Source organism: Hypomesus transpacificus, chromosome 14, assembly GCF_021917145.1.
Source record: "Hypomesus transpacificus isolate Combined female chromosome 14, fHypTra1, whole genome shotgun sequence".
Classification (NCBI taxonomy): domain Eukaryota; kingdom Metazoa; phylum Chordata; class Actinopteri; order Osmeriformes; family Osmeridae; genus Hypomesus; species Hypomesus transpacificus.
Window position 1 is genome coordinate 1,315,298 of NC_061073.1, and position 22,934 is coordinate 1,338,231.

Below are 22,934 nucleotides of genomic sequence, written 5' to 3' on the forward strand. Positions count from 1 at the left end.
AATCATGTATTTTGAACTCTTGTAATCAGTACAATACATATATCAAAAGGCCATACATGTGTTAGTGTTGTGACACAAAGACTGCAACAAATCTCTACCTAAACCAACTCAACACTGCCTTCATTTGTCAATTACATTTACATTTATTCATTTAGCAGATGCTTTTATCCAAAGCAACTTCCAAGAGAGAGCTTTACAAAAAGTGCATAGGTCAATGGTCATAAACGGCGAGATAGCCCCAAAACATGAAGCATACATTGTGAAAAGCAAATAAGTGCTAAGAAACATCCAGAAACAATTAGAATGAGGAGCCTTAAAAATAAGAACCAACTGTTTGTATTATCCCAACCTAGATGTGTCACTGGGAGCAATTATGCCTCCTAAATGATGCCTGTTAAATTACAACAAAAACGAAGTAAAAGAGTTATGTTTTTTTGTGCTTTCAAATTAGACTGTAACAAGTACTTGGTTACAGTTGGCTGTAAAAGTAGTCCCTTGTGGGGTACCTATAAGAATTCCTCCTTCAGTGAGATGGTAAGTTGGTGTCTTGGTTTCAGCACGGCTTCAGCAGTGATATCCCATCCATGTCTAGCTCTACTGAGTGGACACTAAAGTCTCCAAGACCCTGTGACACACAGTAGTCTATCAGCACAATTGTCTGAAAAAAGACTAATCAATTTATAGATTAATACTATCTTATCAGGGCTATTGCTGCCACTTATCAAATTAATGTCCCTGACATATCAAACCAAAATTGTATTATACATGTGTGTCACTGACAGATGAACATTTAGGTATTTCGAGTAATTATCTTTAGATCACTTTCCTACCCATAAAATGATTGTTATAATGTATTATGCAACATACAATTATTATTTGTTTATTTTAGTTTCTACTCACTGGGGTATTGTTGAGGACCTGTCTCACTCTCTCGCCTTGCAGAGGCTGGTGGGTGAGGAGGTAGAGGAAGCCCCCTCCGCCCGCCCCCGCAAGGCTCTGCCCCAACACCAGGGGGCGTAAGGCATCCATCATGGTACGAACAGCAGCAGGCTCGCATCCAGGTGCCATCACCTTCTTCTGCTGCCACGAGCGATCCAGGCACTGCCCGAGTCTGTCTAGAGAGCCTTGTGTGTGTGAGAGAGTGAGCGAGTCAGACTTTGTACCATTCACGGTTTTACCACTCCTGTTGACATGTAGCATGTACAGGTTGTCAAAAGACAATGTGAATGGGCAGAATAGTGTCCAATGTACATTTTCAGAAACAGTGTGAGTAAATGGAAAATTGGACTGTTGGAAATAGAATTTGGCCTCTACACTCACCAGCTGTACATGCACAAGCACATTCTTCAGCATTCTCCACCAACTGCTCAGCATTCTTCACTATCATGGGCAGACGACTGTGCCAGCTCCGCACCACGTCCTGCCAAACAACAAATGCCATTTTCACAACACTGAAGTTTGAGCTATCTTGCCTCATTTCCGTCACACCATCCAAAGAACTTCTGTGTTTGCAAAGCCTCTCAGTTAGTGGGCATTACTGTGGTTATGTGATATTTCCTGTTTTTACAGATGCACCAGGGAAAAAGACAAGAGAAGAGGAGAAGAAGCCATTGTTATGCACACAGGGTTCCCAGTCTTAGGAATGATACCCGCGCAATCACAACATTGGGGCTATCAAGCGCTTGCTTAAAAAGTATTTTGTGTTCCGTCGCGAAAGTTTTAACTTTAAAGCACTGTTGAACATTGCTATTCTTTTCAGGCTTGAGTTATTAGGGTTGACTCCTTGATGTGGGTGATATGTGTTATCATGTGCAGAAGCGTTGCTTCCTCCACTGTCTAATGTAAAGAGAAAGTTGTATGAGAAATAGGAAGCAAACTTGAAAATAGTGACAATTATACAGATACTTCTGTTTAGCAAGTATTCTACTAGTCTGATTTAGAGTCCAGATAATGAGTACTTTGAGACTAAATGGGATTGGTTTACCTGCAGCAGGTTTCTTGCTAACCGTGTTTTGCCTGTGTAAACCAATAGGAGATGTTGGTTCAGCAAAACCAGGAAGTCCTGGGAGACAGGAAGACGCTCTACCTCCACACGGAGTGGCAGGCATGCTTTGGAGCGCGCCAACTTCACTCCTCCAACTAAACCTCCAACTTGGTCTTGCCAGCCACCACCTGGGACAAGATGGAGAGGCACGAGAATAAAAGGGAGAGTTCTGTTGTAAAGAGAGACGACATTCATCCACCATAGAGTAAACAGGAGTGTGTGTCTCTCTTTGGTGTGTAGAGGTCAGTATAGTTTCAGACCTGTGGTTAGCATCTGCTCCAGGTGCAGCACAGCGTGAATGAGGGAGTCAGTGTCGTATGTGCGAGCAGTGCATCTATACACTGCTGCAAACACCGCTCCCGCCAGAATACTACTGGTACCTACAAGAGAGGAGAATAGCAGTGAAACTTGTGATCCTTTACCTTGGTGTGTAGCTTTATTACAATATGTAGATTTTTTTTTTTTTTTTTACAACTGGTTACATATACATTCTTACAGTATATTGTTATGATAGAGAGAAAAGTGCCCAGCACTTATTTTGGACACTTTATGACACTACATGCCACGATTTTCCATATTGCCACCATGTGGCATAGTGTCTCTGAAAATAATAAAACACCCGACATACTTGCAAGAAAGCCAGAAGACAAAGTGCCAGTCTTACCTAGACCTGAGCCGTGAGGCAGCAGGGACCAGCTGTGGACCTCCACTCCCCCACCCCAGCGCTGTAGTAGCTGCTCTTGCAAGGACTGGGGGGATGGGAAGGTGACCAGGCCACTGCACACACACACTGACTTTAGCAGGGCACCTGGGAAACACCACAATGTCCCAACGCAGGGCACATGCACACACAAACAATATGAGTTGACCACAGACCAATCATTGGCACCTGCCATTAGATATTTACCATCACACCTCGACTTTACTTGAAACACATTTCGTTCATTTTCAATGCATGAACAAATCTACCATACATGAAATAAATTCATATGTTGGTGTGATCGTTTATGTGCCATATGGTTAGGTTGTTAGTGTGACGCCTCCCTACACGGCTGGTAATCAGAATCTCACCAGGGGCATTAGGTTGGCAGTGGTCCTTTAAATCCTCCAGATTCTCGCAAACAATCTCCGTGGCAACCCCACAGTCCTGTCCTCCGCTGGAGCTGACAAGCACCAAGCGTGGCTCTTTGATGCGACGGGCCCTGGCACCGATGGGACGTTTCCCATCGACCTTCACAGCCACGTTCACCACAGAACCGCCATGCTCGAAGGCTATGGGTGGAGTGTCGCTCCATCCACCTGTGGGAGCACGGCGGTATATGGAAAAGTATGCAAATATGTCATTAGTGTAAGAAAGGGCTACCCAAAAAAATGCTGAATGATCAGCTGAAAGATATAATCAAAATATACATTTCAACAACTTTAACAGGAAATGAGGAGTTTGTACATTGGTCACTTAATTACTTTTAGCCACACTGTGGTTGCGGGTTTATTTTGAAAAAAAATGTAGACTATAAAGGTTAGGAAGGGAAGTAGTGTAGAGCTACTGGAAGAAGTGGAGAGGGGGGAAGACTTCAGAGGGAATTATCATTGACTTACCCGCAAGGTCCAATCTGGCAGGACACTCCACTTCCAGCCACTCCCCAATGGGTGGAGCCTCTCCATGACCAATGGATACAAATTTCTGGGCTGACTTCACAGCTTGCCTTAAAAGTATCTGTCCTGCTCCCTCATAGTGGCGTGCAGCTCGTACCAGCAGGTCAGGCCTGTAAGGGGCAGTCAACACTACTTGAAGAAGTTGATGGATGGATTCAATAGTAATAAATAGCAGTTAGAAATAGTTCTACAGGTAACTTCAGGAAATTGTTTTATCCGTTAATAATTATTCCTTAATTAGGATCTGTATCAATTATAAACGAACTATGAGTTGAAAATGCCAGGCTGCTTTAAGGAGATACAGCACATTACAGATAAACCCATGGAGAATGCATTTTTTGCTACAACGACAACAATAATTATTTTGATTATTCCCCTTCCCGTTTGTGTGAATTGTAAATTGACCATGCAACCACCATTTGGCACATAGTAGCATGTACTGTAGTAAAACGGATCTGACAAACTGTTGATTAGCATAAACCCCTGTCATAGAACCACAAAACATCAGTACCTGATTCAAATAACACATATATCTTTCTGAACCAAGACTGCACAATTTAGAGCAAAACAAAAACAAAAAAACAAATCTAAAGGAATTCATACAACAAATCATTCAGAATCACTCATGTTTGGTGCAGATCTGGGGTAAGCTCTTTTTTTTTTGGAACAACTTCTCTATTGTGTGGTTCATCACTGACGTGATCAGGCCAGTACAAAGCCACCCAGCCAAGACATGAATAAGCACCGTTGTACTGGCTTCTGTTGGTTGGCTGTGTCAGTGGCACGAGCAGAGGTTGACGTGCAACCTGTCACTACAACAACACTGACGATCTTTATGGTGTCATCCTGTATGTCGCTGGTGGAAACACCACCATACTCCTACGCCCTCCTACTCATCCCAATAACCCCATCCCTGACCTGCTCAGCCAGTTACATCTCTCGGTGGCCAGGGCCTGGACACCAGCTGGCAAATCTCCTTGTTCCAGGAGGGAGAAGGCAGAACCCCAGGCAGGGTTAGCAGCTGGCCCACTCCTCAGACCCCCCCTGCCCTCCCCGGCCAGACAGCCTAGCACATCCGCTATATTGGCCAGGCACCTGGAAGCCACTCCCAAGTTCCCTGTACTGCTCGCTGCAACTGAAGAGGATGAAAGGAAATGGACATGGAAAGCATCTGTAGTATTAATGTATAGCATGTATCACAGTTCTTTGTGCGCTTGTACACTTTTCAAGACAATTAAACATACTTTTAGGGGTCTTGGTGAGAGTGTTCTGTTTAGTGATTGATACTACAGTAGTGCAACAGTCTACATTGACTATACTAGTAACCCAGCAAAGCCAGTGAGAATATTTAAAGAGTATATTCCATTGTAAGTCTATGTTGAATGCTGCCCAGGCACCATAGAGAAAATTATTTCTCAAAGCCATTAGAGCTCAGATCCCTTTCACAGAGACTATAAAGGTAATGTTAGGAAACAATTTCTCTGATAACTCCACTTACTGCCATCAAGTGTGCTCAGCAGCTCCCCCTGTTGGCCTCCCAGCACCATAGCCCTGAAGCTAGGCAGCAGACTGCAGTCACTACGACCCTTCAGCATGTCAGTCACCCTCCTCCTCCCGGCCAGAAAAAACAACTGCTCCCTCCAGCCTAGCTCTGCTTCCTGGTCGGTCAGGGACAGCACCTCCTTGAGAGACAGCTTCCACGCCGTTCTCCATTGCTCTAGTGACCCAAGGCCACCCAGCAGCCAGCAGGCACCCCCCTCTAGGTCCACAGCGCCCCCTTTGGGATGGAAGACTGGGAACAGACGAGCCTCCAGCAGAGAGCGATGGTCACCGGACATCCATAGCTCCTCCGGTCTGAGGAGAAATAAGTCAATTCTACCAGCGGATATCATTTTCAAAGATTGTGCAAGAGCATCAGCTGCCCTGATTGAAAGAATGTTCGTAACATGTCGAAAAGAAAGGTGAGATGTTGAGTCTTTGATCTACAAAGGTTCTACAAAGGCTCCGATCCAGACAGTATTACTGCAAGATCATTATCCCTGGCGGGGAGGAATTAGTCTCACTGTATCCCAGTGCGATGGAAGAAGTGGCTCCACTGTTGGTTTAGGAAGGAAGCCGAGCTGTCCTCAGAGGATAACTGGGGATGGGAAAGGTATGGGCGTGAGAGGGATGGACACATTGACAAAAAGGATGGTCCGAAACACACCATCAAAGGAAATGTTTCAAAATGTGCTTTCCATTCCATTGATTCCAGGTGTGAAAGGTTACAGGCATCTTGTTGCAAGGTGTGTTTTGAGGTATCTTGTTGTGAGGTGTGTTGTGAGGTATCTTGTTGTGAGGTGTGTTGCAGTATGAGGAAAATGACTAAACAAAAACGCTAACCTCCAGGTCGTCTCGAGCCCCAAGCACAGTGTAAACAGTGAGGTTTAACTCTCCCAGCTTTATGTGGTGTCCCTGAATGATGATGTCACTGTTTAGGACGAGATGACGGGCTTGCGATGAAGTCACCTTGAGGCCTGATAGTAAACATCCAGATTGGACTTCAATTGGGCCCTGTGGAGCACAGATATAGTGGTAGGAACTTTATTTAGTGAGGTTGAAAAATGTCATTCCTGCAGTTTGGGTTCATTTGTGTAGTCAATGGCTGTTATGGGATGCAGGATACAATAACATTTTAATACAAAAGATTTAACAATGTGCACAAAACAGAGTCCTTAGGCCTCCAAGTTTAAGGTCAGCTTTAAAGGAGGCTGGAATTATATTTCCCTCTAGTGGGCATCTGAAGCAATGTGGGTCACATGTTCCATAGTTGTGAAGACAGCTGAAATATTCCACTAGTAAGTTTACTTTATTTTAGTTCAGTATGGTTTGGTTTCTAATCAACCGAGCTTTGCAGGATCATGTTTGCTTGTGGAAAATCACCACAGTTTATAAGAAAATCTGAAGTGTTAGAAGATATGAAATTAAAACAGGTCCGAATGTAGGTGTGCTGCCCTACCTGTAGGTGACAGTGCTGGATCACTGCCCTGGATGCTACACTGACCTCCCCCTCTAGAACACAGTTGATCACCCTGCCGCCCTGACTCACACACTGGCCATTCTGGACAGTAGGGAGAGGAAAGGAAAAAATCAATGAACATACACAGCATACACTTTCAATTTACATTTAACATTACATTTATTTTCTATAAACATAAATAAAATACCCGTTCCTTCAATTTATGTTCCTAGGCAGGCCACGTTAAGCCTGCTGACTGCTTTCATGGCTTTGACATCATTGATGAAGTCTATATTCTACTATTCTAAAATCAACTCATGCATCTCTAACTATGCATCCATGCTAACTCTTCTCTTCTGAACTAGATAAATAACTTTATTACTAACAATGCGACTTTACAAACAATGGCAAAGTTTACCTCTATGTGTGAAAGCGTGTCTCTCACTGTGCCCGCCTTAGTCAGGCGATCTATATGCGCTTGTCCTGACATGGTCAGGTAGTCATAGCAACCTCCTGGAACATAAACTGAAAACAATGCCATCCATAACAAGTTAATCACACATTAAAACACAACTCCCATGAAGTATGGATACATTTATATAAGGATAAAGTGAAGGAAAAAGGTAGATATGTACCCATTGTAAGAGGGATTCCCCTCAGTATCTTCCACAGTACAGCTCTTGCGCTTGTCACCGCTGCCCCCTGTGGCCCCAGGGGGGAACTGCAGCCAAGCCTCTCTCCATTTATAAAGTCTGACTCTGTCAGGTTTGAGCACAGACACATCAACACATCCAAGAAGAGTGAAATCTAGGAGTGTGAAGAAGAGGCAAAACATCAACGTCAAGTTATTTCGTGAATAATACACATACAGAAGAAGTACGAAAGTTCAAGCTGACAGGGATCTTTAAAACGTATTTCACTTTCATACTACCTTTTCTTTATTTACATTTTTCATCTACAAATACAATTCTCTGGTACGTTTTCAAGAGCAGCAATACTACCTGAAGGGGTGGAGCACCAGAATCCATGCCCATGTAGGTGCACCCATCCAGGGGAGGCGTCACGTAAGTCTGCAACAGTCGCTCGGACACATCCTTGCTGAAGAAAACTGGCCCCGAAACCTAGGGTTTAGTGTAAATTGTTGAATCCATTTCAAATGTGTTTTACAAAAATACAAAATGGGGAAAAAGTCAAAGGGTCTGAACACCTTTCAAAAGTACCGTATAACTGGAGACCTTTGCTACATACTGTACCAGCACATGACAGGAGTAAACACTTACCAAAGGCACCTTACCATCCGGTTGTGTGGCTTGGTGAATTTTGTCTTTTGTTCCTCTGTAGATGATATCACACACTCGACCCTGTGGATAAAATAGCAGTCCATTCATGTAATTTTTTGCAGCCATGTTAATGCTGTAATAACCATAGGACTTTTATTTAACTAAGTTATTTTGTACAATTGTACAAATGTCCTACCTGTTCATCAGCGAGGTAGACTCCATGGTTGGAGGCATAAATAGCATCTCCAGGAAGCGCCAACACTCTAACACCGGTAAAATCATCCCATGTCATCACTGAGAAGGAAAACATCATTACTATGTCATAACAATTAGGATACAACAGTACTTCTTGCACTACTTGTTTAACCGGTCACACTTATTTGTCTTGTTGCATATGTTTGCACGTGCACTTGCACTAGAAGTGCGAAGGTCTTATTTAGTTCTGTGTCGTTCAGAAATGCATGTAGTCTCGTGTATTTCTGGGCTGTTTTATATAGCGTGCATATGTGTTGTTTCATTCATTCATTGTGTACTGTACCATGTATACAACAATAAAACAACAATGAAAGCCACTTAAAGACTTACAGAAAAAGTATTATAAATTATAAGTAAACACTAAGAAGATCTAACCATGGGCAGAAGGAATGGTCAGGATCATGTCTGTGCTGCAAACCCAAACACCCGGAGGAGAACCAGGACACAACTACAGGTGAAAGTAAAGAAACACAGAACAAACATAAGTTGAGCAACAAAAAAACGTTTCTCAATTGCAGGAACCTGAGTCATGTCCCCAGAAACAACTTAAACAGAGACCAAGCAACTGATTATAGATCAACATATAATAGCTACAAAAATAAGAAATTTAAATTAGATTTGAAGTACTGATGTTATTTTTTTATTGAACTTACTATATCCAATTTGACAGATGAGGCATGTGATATTTAATGTGCTGAACAAGAAATCTGCTTCAGTGTTTTTGCATATCCAAGTTTAGTAAACAAGTACTTACTCTATAATAAAGGGGCTGGTCTTTAATAAAGTTAAAGTTTTTAGAACTATTCTAAAATGTGGATAATAGCAGACCTGGTTAGAGAGAGTGTCCAGCAACATATCCAAACAGCAGATAGGACCTTGTACAATCTGAGATGTGTTTTCGACAGCCATCCAACAGAATGCTCTTCCACAGCTATCGAAGGGAAAGTCCCGCCCCTGCAGACAGATGGAGAGAGAGAGAGGAGAAGCTAGAAATATTAGGGAAAACAGATACTGCACATCCTATGTAGTGTGAAAAACACTTCCTATAAAAAATTCCAGCCTTTGTTCAAGATTCATTCTCCTGCTGGCCTCACTGTGTGCAGGATGAGGATGTGAGCATCATCAAGCACGTCTGCAGTAACAACCTATGAACAAAGAAATTACTATTAGTTTACATTTAGTCATTTAGTCATTTAGCAGACGCTCTTATCCAGTTTACTAGAGGATAATTGAACAAACGGTCCCTCAGCTTTGGGTGTCTTTTTGTATGTTGTTTTACCGCTCAGTACAATGTTTGGGGAATTGTGTGATGTCACTCACAGTGTATCCAGCTCTGGCGCTTAGATGTTCAGCAGCCACCAGGAGTGCATTGAAAGTAGCCCCTCCACTCCCCAGGCGCTGCAGAGGGTCTGACACAGTGAGCAACAATGTCCGTTTTGGAATACATCCACGCTGCTGTCTCAACTGTAGCTCTGAGAAAAACACATACAGATTATTTCACACAACGTATTTGTAAATGTAAAGATGTGTTTCCTGTGGCACTAAAGATACACATAAACTAGGCTACTACAAGAACAAACAATCGGGCATTCCTATATATAACTCATCACTCATGTTGGCTATAGAGAATTATTTGTAGATTTTTTTTAAATTGTTTATACAAATGTTATCTGACATGATTATTCTTATGTATGTAGATTTTGTTTTACAACTTTGGTTTTGGGTTAGACCGCTAGGAAACACTCCCCAAACAGACAGAAAAATTACTTGAAACATTGTGTTAAGTGTGTCATGTGACATGCAACAGTTGGTGGTAAAACAGCGAGGTGAAGTTAGTTTCATATTCGACATTTGACATTCGTCTCACACTCGGAAGACAAGTTTTTTTTTTATAAATAAATTGCTAATCTCTGAAAACAGCATTAAAGCTGTGCTAAATTAAATTCTGACCAATGGTCACACAGCTGCAAGTCAACCAGGAGCTAGGCTGTGGTTTAATTGTGACAGCATAACCAACGTGTATTTGCACCAATATGCTTTCCACCAAATGCATCAGAGCCAGGGAGATGGACAGGAAGGAACCAGGAACTCTGTGTGGTCCATCAAAGGAGATCAAAGTCCACTTGGGGACTAGGTCCATCATTGTCCCACCAGCATCCAGGCCGATGTTGACAGCTCAACCCCCCAACACCAGAAGGGAGGTCAGATGGGCAACAGAGAGAAGAAAGTATAATTGGAGAATGCAAAGCGACAAATAACAATTACAATAATAATATGGGTGAGGTCCCCACCAGTCAAGTGTGATTTAGTGCAGTAGTTAAGCAAACTAAAGAGTTTTTGATGTAGCCCTAAACGCCAGGACAGCACCAGCCACCCTAGATTAGAAAAGGAAGTATGTTCCAGGTAAGAGAAACTGTATACACAAATGCTTGTGTATACAGAGATGGGTTGCCTCCCTACGCCTATTAGTTGTGGGGGGGGGAACTCTGACTGTTGTCTGTGCATATGGACCGAACAGAAGATCAGAGTATTTAGCCTTTTTAGGGCCCCAGTGGGGGACTCCATAGTGCTGCTGGGAGACTTCAACGAGTACGTGGAAAGTGACAGGGACACCCGGAGAGACATGATTGGGAGGAAAGGCCTCCCTGATCTGAACCCAAATAGGTGTTTGTTTTTGTATTTTTGTGCTCGTCATGGATTATCTATAACAAACACCATGGTCGAACATAAGGATGCTCATAAGTGTACGTGGTACCAGAGCACCCTAGGCCGAAGGTCGATGATTGATTTTGTCATCATGTCGTCGGATCTGAGGTTGTATGTTTTGGAGTTTTCAACCTATCACCATGTTGTGGTGAGTTGGGTCAGCGGGTGGGGGAAGACTCTGGACAGACCTGGTAAACCCAAGCGAGTAGTGAGGGTGAGATGGGACCGTTTGGAGGAGGTCCCTGTTTGTGAAATCTTCAACTCACACCTCCAGCGGAGTTTCTCAGGTATCACTGCGGAGGTTGGGGGCATTGAACCAGAGTGGGCAATGTTCAAAGCCTCCATTGCTGAAGCCGCGGTGGAGAAATGCAGCCTCTGAGGTAGTGACCACTGAGGTCGCCATACAACTCCACGGTGGCAAAGCCCAGGGATTCTTGCTCTTCTTGGGTGATCCAATCCCTGTACTTCCAAAGCGAAAGTTGTGTCCGGGTCCTCGGCAAAAGTTGAGTTTGTTCAGTGTGGGGGTGAGTCTCCGCAAGGGCTGTGCTTTGTCACCAATCCTGTTTGTGATATGTTCTGGACAGGATATTGAGCCGTAGTCGGGGTGGGGAAGGGTTGCGGTTCGGTGGGCTGGGGATTTCATCGCTACTTTTTGCAGATGTAATCTTCTTGTCATGATTGGTCTGTGACCTTCAGCACTCACTGGATCATTTTGCGGTTGTGGTGGTTGTGGCTCAGGGGGTAGAGAGGGTTGTCTGTTAATCGCAAGGTTGGTGGTTCGATCCCCGACTCCTCCTAGGTCATGTGCTGAAGTATCCTTGAGCAAGACTCTGAACCCCAAGTTGCTCCCGATGGACAGGCCGGCGCCTCTCATGGCAGCTCGCTGCCGTTGTTATGTGTGAGTAAGAGTATGAATGGGTGAATGAGAGGCAAACATTGTGACTGGTGGCTGGTGTCTCCCTTAGAGATAGGGTGAGGTGCTCAGTCATCCGGGGGGAGCTCGGAGTAGAGCCGCTGCTCATTTGCGTCAAAAAGAGCCAGTTGAGGTGGTTTCTGGCCTCTGGTAAGGATACTGATAAGTAAAGGGTGTGGAAGTAGGCGAAGCATTACGAGAATACTCTGGTGTATATTTGAGATTTTTTGACACACATTTGAAAAATATGTTGAGATTAGCAAGGATTTCATGCTATGTTCAGAGATTAGCAGTTTTCTATCATTCTTTTAAAAACATTGAAAAAGTAAAGGGTGTGGAAGTAGACCAGACATTATTAGAATAATTTGGTGACAGTTTGAGGTTTTATATCCATAAAGATATAATAAAAGTCATAATTTTTCAAAATTGTATGGGTAATTTTCACCCGGTCCCTAACTCGACGACGTAAAGTAGCGTCTTCCGAATGTGAGACGAATGTCGAACATGAAACTGACTTCACCTTGGTTTGAAAAACCAGGAAATCCAGCGATGTTGGACTTCTGAAATTGACAACAAATTACCTAATAATATAAATTAATTGGTAAATTCGTTGGCCACATATATTTATTTTAGATCTAGGCTACAGTAGGTGTATTTTTCTGATTGATAATAGTACATGAACTCACCTCTTTGAAAAGCATAGACGCTGTCTTTGTGTTGACAAGTCAAAACTATTACCGTCCAGCTAAATTCACATCTCTTTGACATGATGAGGTGTTCTTCCTCTACTATAACATTTGACACTTAAAACAAGTAATCCACCTCATATATTCCGATGCATGGAACTTCTACCGTTACCCACAGACAGGCTTCTATGCGGAATGTCAGAGGATGCAGCCTCTTTAGCTTGTTATTTGATGTCCAAAAATAATAATACTTGTCACCGGTATCATCGAAAGAACAACTATTTTTGTAACTCGTTACGGTTACAATTAAGTTAGATGATTTATTATTTTAGTATCATGAGAAGGTTAACATGACCGTTATCACTAGTAGTCTATATGGTTAGATTAGTGTTTCTCAGGTCAAATTGCACTCGCATTGGTTTATGCTCTTCCATACGCTCCATTGGTCCTTAGATTTGTTTCCCTGTACATGCCGGCGGTGTTTGGGAAGATTAATATCACAATTTAGTAGGATAATCGCCCATCAAAAGTTGAGCGGACAGCTCCGCAGTGGGCTTGTGAGCCAGTTAGCTATAGCTCAAACGAATGATCGTGTGTGTATATGTGTGCCAGAGTAGAAATACCATTCTCAGCGCCGAAATTGTAAGCTTCTGACGTCATCAGTCAAGCGACACTAGCCCCAACACCTTTACAAAGTGTATACATTTTGCAACGCAATCTCATCATACGTCTCTTTACTACATGCATTATAAGGTGAAGTATATACATCAAACTCATGGTATGGAGAAATTCTTACTAGTATAGCAATATCCAAATAGATCTGCTTTCAGTTTAATTTAGAAGTGAACTGGATTAATTTGCTTAACGTTAGCAAAGCTAGCTAGAAGTTGCCAATACAACTCGCTCTAGCTAAGTAGCTAGCTCGCTATTCACTCACTGCACTGTACAAAGACAACACAAATATGTAAGTCAAGACTGACCAAAAGCAATATAACTGAAACTAGTGGGTAATAGCAACCGTATTAAATCATAGGATCAGTATCTTTATAAAATTCGTTTTCAAAGTGGATGTTTTTCGGGTGACACCATAGAGTTCATACTCTGAACTCTCATAACTGAAAACTTGTGCCATTGAAAGAGTTTGGTGTCGCCAATGAAACATCAACATCGAAAATAATTTGAAATGTGGAACGATTCCGGTGAAACATTAATTAGGACTCAAGCCGGATGACCAGGCACAGTGAGCGTTTGAACACTTTGCTCCTTTGCGACAGTTATTCGAGTTATTTTGCCATTTAGTTACTTTGCCACAGCTTAGTCCACACTGTTGTCCACACTATCAGAATCAGAAAGGGTTTTATTCGCCATAAAAGTTTGCACAGACAAGGAATTTACTTTGGCAGGAAGATGCATACATTAAACATATAGGAATCTTAAAACATAAATACGTGGTTTAACTACAACAAATGTACAAAGTCTAACTAATACTAAGGGTGCTTAGTTATATACCCCTTATATGCAACAGTACTAGAAAGCAAAGCTTGTTAGCTTATCAATATAGAGTCAGTAGAACCAGAGCCATGTAGAGAGAGCTAGTCACATTTCGCGACTGAACCACTGTCTGTACCCTTAATTTTTCAGTGTATAGGCTACCTCTACTCAACAAAGTCTCGAAAGATCAACAATGAGCACTCAAGTAAGTAATTTGACGGGGTGTGGCAATATGATTGCTTGGTATTTTTGTGCTTACAATGAGTTATTCATTGCAGCAATGTTTTCTTGTAATTTCAGTACAGCATTCTGTTTAAGCAAGAGCATGGTGAGTAAGAATACCGCAACACCCCAAAACGGTTTTTCTCATGCTAGAAAGCTATTTGGAGTGTGGAATATTTAACATGATAAAGGCAGTATTTTTTCATCACTCATACATCTAACTAAATCCATGAATACACATATGTACATAAACATATGTACATGTAGGTACAAGGATATAAAGATCTGAGTTCCTCCATGCATGTTTTTTTTCTGACAGCCCATGATGATGCAATCTGGACGGCTGCCTGGGGTAGAAGTGAAAAGGACGGGTCTGAAACTCTTGTCACAGGCTCTTTGGATGACATGGTGAAAGTCTGGAAATGGTAAATTGTGATTTAGCCAACTGTACTGTCAACGTAATGCAAAGATTTTATTGGTTCATGTGAGATCTTAAGGAAAGCGTAATCTCACATATACCCACCACCATGACATGTATAGCTTCTTGTTAATGTTGCGTCTCTGTGAATTACGCAGATAGCATCCAGAAAGTAATGGTTCTTCAAATATTCGAAAATAAAAACAGTATTATTCAATGAAGTTCTCTTAGCTCTATGTTCATTTACATTCAGGTCAGATGAGAAGCTGGAGTTGCAGTGGAGTTTGGAGGGCCACCAGCTAGGCGTGGTGTCTGTGGACATCAGTCACAATGGAGCGATTGCTGCTTCCAGCTCTCTGGATGCCCACATCCGCCTCTGGGACCTGGAGTCTGGCAAGCAGATCAAGTCTATGGATGCTGGTCCAGGTAAAATCCCCACTAAAGCACTTCCCTTTGATCGTTTAAAAAAAAAAAGACATGAAGGTGGTTAATTTAAAATGGAATACAATCATTCCTAAATTCAGACATCGAGCTGTTAGGCAACAGAGACCAGGGTTTGTGCTTTAAAGTTATTTTTGCAAGTAAGATTAGCAAATTTGTTTAACAATTTTTATGTGACAATCAGAGAGCATTGGAGAGAATAAAGAGAACACCTTTGGCTGGTCTCAAAGAAACCACTACTGTCATCAGCTCATCCACTTTTAGGTTGCAATGTGTAGCATCGGTCAACCTGGGATGTTTTAATGCTTTTGCAAATCGTATGCTGCGTGTTCGAAAGAGTTCTACAGCGATGGAGACCTAAAAACATTGCATGTGGTAGTTTCTATTTAAATTGGAGGGAAAGTTGTTGGAATGACCGTATCTGGAGTTTGGTTTAGGGACAGTTATGTGGCTGTTTAGCTAAAGTTCCATAGTTAATAACAACTGGATCAACCACAAACTTGTTTGAACATTATATTACTTAGGTTTTTTTTCCTCAGTGACTTCCAGATTTGTATTGAAAGGTTTATGGTTGTATGTTTTTGCTATTACAGTTGATGCTTGGACAGTGGCCTTCTCTCCAGACTCCAAATACATCGCCACAGGCAGCCATCTTGGAAAAGTCAACATATTTGGGGTGGAAAGTGGCAAGAAAGAGTATTCCTTGGATACCAGAGGGAAATTCATTCTTAGTATAGCATATGTAAGATGAAGTCAAGTACCCCCCATTTGTTTTACATTTTAACCTCTTCCACCCTATGCATATTTTGATGAAACATCGATCTCCAAATGAAATTGTTATTGTCTAACAATGGGTATGGCAAACCATCGCAACCAGTGCTGAGTAGCTGCCCGGACGTATATTTGGAAAGATGCCTCTATCCTGGTTTCCTAGCTGGATTTAGTGTTTGAGACCTTGTCTATTAGAGTTTTTTCAATCTTTACATCCGGCTAAACACCTTAAATTATCTAATTAAGGCTTTGCAGTAAGGCTTAAAATGATTGTGGTCATGGCTGAGAAATATGGTTTGACAAAATAAGTGTATGTGACAATTATTTTTTTTTCTTTGGTTGTACAGTTCCCTAGACAAGTGTGAGTATGGGCAATCAAAAGCTTTGACTTCCAAGTTAGACTAAATCCCTGTTTCTTTTTTAGAGTCCAGATGGAAAGTACTTGGCCAGTGGAGCTATAGATGGAATTATTAATATATTTGACATTGCCACTGGAAAACTTCTGCATACACTGGAAGGTATGTTCATTTTGACATGTAGATTGCATTACAAATACAATTAGAGAAGGATACTGTGTTGTATGCTCATAAATGCTTTAGTCATTGAACATTGACACACGTTTTAATTGTGTGCCTCCACTATATATATAAGACCTTTTGACATGTCAGCTTCAATCTCATTACCTGTCTGCTTCAATCTCATTACCTGTTGTGTTTCTTTAGATAAGATGTGATTTTACCAGCCGTGCGTTCTCACTTCCTGTATTGTGTTAACATGCAGCTGGGCTTGATGTGTTGACACCTGGTCTGCCTCCATCTCTCCAGGTCATGCCATGCCTATCAGATCACTGACGTTCTCCCCAGACTCCCAGCTCTTGGTAACTGCTTCAGATGACGGCTACATTAAGATTTATGATGTGTAAGTACATATGTAGATTTAAAAAAATCTTAGCTTAATTTTAAATATTTTTTATCACATACAAATGCCTTAAATGTATTAGGAGGCAAAGTATTATGTTACTAAAATTATCAATTATTATTGTTTTACAGGCAACATGCTAATTTGGCAGCTACTTTAAGCGGCCACGCATCCTGGGTACTTAGTGTTGCTTTCTCGCCAGATGACACGCATTTTGTGTCCAGGTAATACACATTACGGCTACATTAAAATACACATTTGAAATGGCCAATGAAAGTATCCATATGCCCAGACCTTTATGTACCCCCCCACAAAAACACTGTTAAGATGATTTGTCTGTTATAGAGATAATGCTGTTGACATTAAACAACAAGTATTGAATTTGGTTTGCATTACAAATAATGTTTCTGTAATACTGCATGAACCTAATTTGTTATGTCGGATGCTGATAGTTTTAGTTTTTGAGCTTTTTTTCCTTTCTCCTCAGTTCTTCAGACAAAAGTGTCAAAGTATGGGATGCAAGCTCAAGGGCATGTCTTAACACATTCTTTGACCATCAGGACCAGGTGAGAAATTGCATGCTCACTATATCTCTGTTCAAAACATTTTTCAACACAATTTTCTTCATAATATTGGTTTATATTGTTTACAGGAATACAAATTAAGAAATAAAACCCACCCCCTATGATCGAATATTTATTCAATTTGTATATGATACACAAAATAGGTTCAGTGCGCTGTTAAGACCCATCATTCATGTTTTCCCCCTTCAGGTTTGGAGTGTGAAATACAACGCCACTGGATCCAAGATTGTATCTGCAGGCGATGACCGTGCCATCCATGTTTATGACTGTCCAATGTGATTATCTCAATGACGATTCCAACCTTAAGCAGGAGACAGCTTAAGCAATCATATTTCCAGGGTGACCAGGTTGTAAACTCGATAGATTTTTTTATTTTGAAAGGCATGACCTAACTGTAACTATTAAATAAAAGGTTTTCTTTTGTACTTTTTGAATGGTTGTTCCATCTTTGAAGACAGACAGCGAATGAGTTGTCATTGATCTAATCTAAAAGTCAAAAGTTAGATGTAGAAGGAAACGTTAGGTTACCTACTGTACATGGCTGTATCCTTATTCTCTGAGCCGTGTGTATGGAATCTGATGATGGGGAAACGCCTCAGACAGGACTGACCACAGTGCCACCCATGACACCACGTCAGATGTGACAGTCTGTTCATGTCCCTAACTCAGCTTGGCATCTCACTATGGGAAAGGAAAGAAGGAAACACAAGTTTTGCAGATATGTTTACTGAAGCTGAATATGACAGACATGGTCCACAACAAGTTCCTTTCAAGATGCTGTAAAGTGGAATTGAAAATGAGTTTTAAGTTCATCACACCACAGATGAATGTGTTGTTAACTACACATCCAATTTGAATGGAAAAAAAACACTGACACATATAAAATTTGGCTTTGAAATCGTGAGAAAATCAGCAGTCTTCTCTGCTTGAGACTGGGGAGGCGTGTCGCCTGAAGGAGCTGAAGCTCTGCCCCCTCCAATTTATTGAATTTAGCAACAACAGCAACACTAGCTAAATCAATTGCAGATATCAGAACAGCCATCCCTGCAGTCTCTGAGTGTTTTATGTGTTGATTGCTTTGTCGTACCGTCTGTGATCTGATGTAGATAGGTGGCTGTGACGTAGATAGGTTGGGTTTTGCCACGCCTAAACAAAACCTGAGCTGTAAACGGGTGAGAAACTGTTCACTGCTCTAACTCCACATTTCAGTGCAACAAAGTTTTAAAGCTTTGCACATGCTTTCAGCGAATCATTTCACATGTATATAATGTAGTGAGAAGCAAATTATGGAATTTGCTTTACAGCATCTTTAAGAAAAAATGTGCCATATGTGCCAGAGATGGCACAGTGACATCCAAGTCTCCTTAAATGTGCAGTTTCCCAACATCCTGCACAAATGTCCTGGACAAAAACACCCATAGTGCCTGAGAATGCTAGAAATAGCCCTGAAGCTCAATGAAGGTTCTAAACCCCTGCTATTGAGAAGGAGTCAGGATTGAGGACAAGACTGAATAGCAAAGTACAAGAATCCCTAAAGAAAAACATTTTAGGACTACAACTCTTAAGACTAAGTCAGGACAATGCAGGAGTAGCGTTGGTTCCCGTTGTAAAAGCATATGTTTACATATGTTTAACCACACTGTCTTACTGGTATATGTTATTGTAAGGAAAACAGTTATTGTTTAAACTCATTGACAAAGAAAAGTTTACAAACTTGTATTCACTTTTCACTTTTATAGTGTTTTGAAACATCAACTAAACAGTTTCTTAATATACAACAGTGCATTTAGTCTGTCTATTTGCATTCCCGTATTCATCTTCCCATCCTTCCAATTACACCCCTCCATGTCCTGCTTGTGTCCCACCCAGCCACTCTCTCTCCCTCCCTTCATCTCCCACCGCATAATGACAGACCTGAAGAGTCCCTGCCCAATTCATTCTGTGCCAGTTTCCACCCTTTCCATCCTCCTCCCTTTAGGGATCATTTAAGACCTTGTTGGTAACATACACACACTTGGACAGTGTGGGTGCAGGAGGTTTTACAGCGACGTTCTTTTCCACCAAACTAGGGAGATTTGTGCGAAATACTTAAAATGGACAACCATGCTTACAACTATCCATCTGACTGCACCCCGCTTACCAACTGCAACTCTAGTCGTAAGCCTGGAGGGTCTACAGTGGTGAACATGGGGGCAGATGGCAAAAAGCCACCCAGCGACTATCTGGTCTGGTCTTTGTGTAACACTCTTTATGTCAACTTCTGCTGTCTGGGATTCATGGCTCTAATCTACTCTATCAAGGTGAGGTTTTTTTTCTGCATGTCTTTTGTTTTTGTTCCCATTTTCTATGAGTGCTAGACAGACTGCAACTATAAAACATACAGCACTACCAGAAATGTAAAGCATTACCAAACTTGCCCGATAAAAAAAACAAAACATTGTTGAGCAGTAACAATATGGAAGCAGACTGATACTGCTATCAAGTATTGCAACATAATCTTAAGTTAAGTCACTGTAAAACATCCTGGTTGCACAGGAAATGGGAAATTGTTTGCCCTCTTAGCTACAAAAATCTCATATTAATCTCCTTTAACAAATGTCCAGTATTCATTGATTCATTCATGATTCAGTTGTCATGCCCTCAATTTTTTTTTTGCATGCCAAAAGATATCAAAATCATGTGAGACAATACCTGTAACCTAAAAGGGGTGGAATATGTTTTGGACTTTTCATAAATTTTTCTGAATTACATACATCAGCCTGAATTTTTTACATATAAATAAAAATCGTACACAGCCCTTGTGGTGAAATGGATTCAGAAGTGCCAATTAGAGATGCTAAAGCCAGACCGACTGTTTGGACGTTTAAAAATGATGTAATTGGCATCTTCTTAATACGCAAGTGGTCATGGCTAATGAAAGAGTGCATAGTATGGGTGGACCACCCAGTGCAAACATGAACTTCCAGAGGCTCTCACTGGCTCACTGGCTCAATGGCCATGCATATGATGCATTTGATTTTAACCCACCAAAGAAAAACTATGTGACTATATGAGTAGTAATAAGTGACAATGATTAACTGTACTTTATGATATAGTTGTAGCTAATAGATGGAGTATCGACCAACTGAAATATATTCTACATACAGTCACCCTATCACCAACTACACAAATAGTTTCGCAAATGAAATGTTGCACATGATCAATCTCAACCAACTCTTTTTTTCTGTCCTCTTTTCTCTCCCTCCACCCATTCATTCTGAGCTCAGGCTAGAGACCAGAAGACCATGGGGAACCTGCAGGCTGCCCAAGAGTGTTCGGACAAGGCCAAATGGTACAACATCCTAGCTGCTGGCTGGAACCTGCTGGTGCCCCTGCTGGTGGTGGTTCTCCTGGTGCTGCTGCTGGTCCACCTGGGCACCTCTCAGGGTTCCTTTGACTTCTTTGGAGAAGATGGCTTTCAGAGTTTTATGAAGCTTTTTAGCAGGTAGACAGGACACAAGAGAAGGCATAGAGAAGGTGGACAGGGAGAGTCGGAGCGAAAGAAAGAGAAGAGCGGAGGAAGAAGGATGGGAGAAGGTGGAGAATATTTCAACATTGAAATCAAATCAAATTGGAGTGTGTGAGAAGGGGGTTGGGGGAGAAGGAGGAGGTTCAAGAGATGATCTCCTTCCTTATTCAAGACAAAACTTTAAACAAAACAAAAAAAGAAAAAGTGTTATATTTTGTTCTGTTTAATTTTATTAATTTTATTACAACTGCTCTTTGTTCACTTTATTTTCACATACATTATTATTATAATTTCAGTGTTACTTTTGTTGACATTGTAGTATTGTTAGACTATGTCGTTCTCTGTCAATTCTGGAAAATGTGATCAAAAACAATGATGTTTCTTTAAGGGTCAGATACTGTGCCATTGTGCCATATGTGTAATATTTTTACCAGAAAGATTTCTTTGCATTACCTTCCATCACTCATTTAAAAAATCTTTTGACAGTTTTTGGTTAATGTCCCTCACTTGGCTAAGCTACCTGTGTAATCATAAGCAAGCATTCAGCAAACAAGCATTCAGCAAATAATATAGCTTGGGATGAGAATATTGTAGCATATTAAATCAATTTTAGCCCACTGTTAGTGTTGATCCAGAAATGCTTTTTCAGATTTTTGTGCCACCACATTCATCCACATTTGGATATGGAGACAAAACCTCCACATAGCTGAAGTTAGGATATCTTTAGACTGTTTGACATGAACACTGAAGAGTTCACAGGCATGTGTCTCTTGAAATGTATTTCAGTCACATCTGGGGGTTCATTTGCTGCAATTTAGTATTCATCTGAAATAACTAATATGATATATCCTAAAATTACTTTTGGAAGTTCTCCATGTTTTTGTCTCACAAACATCTCACAAACGTCCTCTGACCCAGTCCATCCAAATTGTTTAAGAATGTCGAAGCTTCATTATTGGTGTCCTCTTTGATCATCCATATTCAGTCCCTTCTTGTCCTCCCATTCCTTGTATTTTCCACTTCAGCAATGTCCTCTTAGGCACTAGCAATGATATATAAATACAAATACAAATAACAGGCCTGCCGGCCAACATTCTATTTTCTCCTTCCTCGCATTGCTTTTCCAGATGTGTGTCTCATGGTGAATTAGAGACTAGAATTCGGACTGCATGGTTTGAAAGCTAAATATAACAACCCCTCCCTTCCGTTTTGGGAACTTCTGCACTGTGTTCTAGTCAGAAAAACTGCTAACTGGTGTCTAAGAGCAGCAGTGGGTAATATATGCCCCTTGCTTCCAGATATACAGACATTATAGGCCCTACGCAAACATTTGTACACAAATTAGCAGACCAAGCTTACCAAAACTAGCCGATTGCTACAGAACTATAGTAGTGCACACGCCTATCCTACGAATGCATGCTGCAACCATATAGACACAAGCAGGTCCCACATGGCCACAGCAACTACCCCTTACTGAAGTCTGCAACAACCAAATGGGTCATAGAAAACAGCTAGTTATATCTCCTGTGGCAATACATCTAACAGTTAACCATGGTTACGAATCTGACTACATGATGCTGAGGCGATCGAGGAAGCTGTCACATGGTAAAGTTGGACTGTGTGTCCGTCGCTTGGGATCAAAGCGTCGGTTGAATGACGAAAATGTCAAATGTTAATGTAGGCCTATGTCACAGTGGCTTTTTTTAGGCTACTGTAAAATTAGGTTTGTTTTGTGTCTGTTTGCTTAGTGATTATCTACGTTTGTTAAACTTAAGATCATAACATTAATGTTTTTCATACCAAAAAGTTGTGTTAGTTTTACATGCCAAGAAGAAAACCTTGATTCCGGGGTTAGAAAGGGTAAATGTGCACGACAGAATATCTGCCGTTGAAGGGGGAATCTGACGCAGGGAATCCTTCTGAATTTCCACATCCCATATTATTTCTGACTGATTGAATGAATTGTAAGATGACCACTCAACCACCAGGTGGCACATCGTGGGAGTATGTCGTGGAATAGGACCGACAGACCACCGTCATGCA

The 22,934-nt window shown here is 41.4% G+C and overlaps 3 protein-coding genes across 5 annotated transcripts; 2 read left to right on the top strand and 1 right to left on the bottom strand.

Moving 5' to 3' along the window:
* Positions 1–46: 46 nt before the first annotated feature.
* Positions 47–13,120, bottom strand: LOC124476866 (L-fucose kinase). 2 transcript variants are annotated; one of them, XM_047034278.1, is made up of 24 exons: positions 12,539–13,120; positions 12,373–12,412; positions 9,554–9,705; positions 9,328–9,378; positions 9,062–9,187; positions 8,609–8,681; positions 8,175–8,272; positions 7,979–8,059; positions 7,700–7,819; positions 7,334–7,505; positions 7,117–7,223; positions 6,699–6,800; positions 6,083–6,253; positions 5,764–5,837; positions 5,199–5,554; positions 4,619–4,835; positions 3,644–3,810; positions 3,116–3,343; positions 2,709–2,852; positions 2,305–2,424; positions 1,985–2,172; positions 1,321–1,420; positions 901–1,124; positions 47–625 (listed from the first exon to the last, which is right to left on the bottom strand). In XM_047034278.1, exons 1-24 carry the CDS (start codon positions 12,551–12,553, stop codon positions 554–556), a joined length of 3,198 nt encoding a protein of 1,065 aa, XP_046890234.1. In that variant the 5' UTR covers positions 12,554–13,120; the 3' UTR covers positions 47–553. The 2 variants fall into 2 exon arrangements, with proteins under 2 accessions (XP_046890234.1, XP_046890233.1); XM_047034277.1 differs by lacking the exon at positions 12,373–12,412.
* A 68-nt stretch (positions 13,121–13,188) lies between these two features.
* wdr61 (WD repeat domain 61) lies at positions 13,189–17,808 on the top strand. 2 transcript variants are annotated; one of them, XM_047034284.1, is made up of 11 exons: positions 13,189–13,291; positions 14,180–14,234; positions 14,330–14,357; positions 14,571–14,676; positions 14,923–15,095; positions 15,704–15,852; positions 16,306–16,399; positions 16,706–16,799; positions 16,931–17,023; positions 17,287–17,365; positions 17,573–17,808. In XM_047034284.1, the coding sequence occupies exons 2-11, from the start codon at positions 14,223–14,225 to the stop codon at positions 17,660–17,662; spliced, it is 918 nt and encodes a 305-aa protein (XP_046890240.1). In that variant the 5' UTR covers positions 13,189–13,291; positions 14,180–14,222; the 3' UTR covers positions 17,663–17,808. The 2 variants fall into 2 exon arrangements, with proteins under 2 accessions (XP_046890240.1, XP_046890241.1); XM_047034285.1 differs by having other exon boundaries at positions 13,238–13,316.
* Positions 17,809–19,319: 1,511 nt separating this feature from the next.
* ifitm5 (interferon induced transmembrane protein 5) lies at positions 19,320–21,843 on the top strand. Its single transcript, XM_047033949.1, has 2 exons — positions 19,320–19,683; positions 20,650–21,843. Exons 1-2 carry the CDS (start codon positions 19,477–19,479, stop codon positions 20,869–20,871), a joined length of 429 nt encoding a protein of 142 aa, XP_046889905.1. The 5' UTR covers positions 19,320–19,476; the 3' UTR covers positions 20,872–21,843.
* Positions 21,844–22,934: the final 1,091 nt, after the last annotated feature.

Coding starts and splice junctions, on each gene's coding strand:
- LOC124476866 (XM_047034277.1), bottom strand. CDS start 12,620: ATGTCAAAGAGATGTGAATTTAGCTGGACGGTAATAGTTTTGACTTGT. Junction 6,254..6,698: donor TCCAGCACTGTCACCTACAG/GTAGGGCAGCAC, acceptor TGTGCTCCACAG/GGCCCAATTGAAGTCCAATC. Junction 2,173..2,304: donor GGAGCAGATGCTAACCACAG/GTCTGAAACTAT, acceptor ATCTTGTCCCAG/GTGGTGGCTGGCAAGACCAA.
- ifitm5 (XM_047033949.1), top strand. CDS start 19,477: ATGGACAACCATGCTTACAACTATCCATCTGACTGCACCCCGCTTACC. Junction 19,684..20,649: donor CTCTAATCTACTCTATCAAG/GTGAGGTTTTTT, acceptor TTCTGAGCTCAG/GCTAGAGACCAGAAGACCAT.
- wdr61 (XM_047034284.1), top strand. Junction 14,358..14,570: donor TCTGTTTAAGCAAGAGCATG/GTGAGTAAGAAT, acceptor TTTTTCTGACAG/CCCATGATGATGCAATCTGG. Junction 14,677..14,922: donor ATGGTGAAAGTCTGGAAATG/GTAAATTGTGAT, acceptor ATTTACATTCAG/GTCAGATGAGAAGCTGGAGT.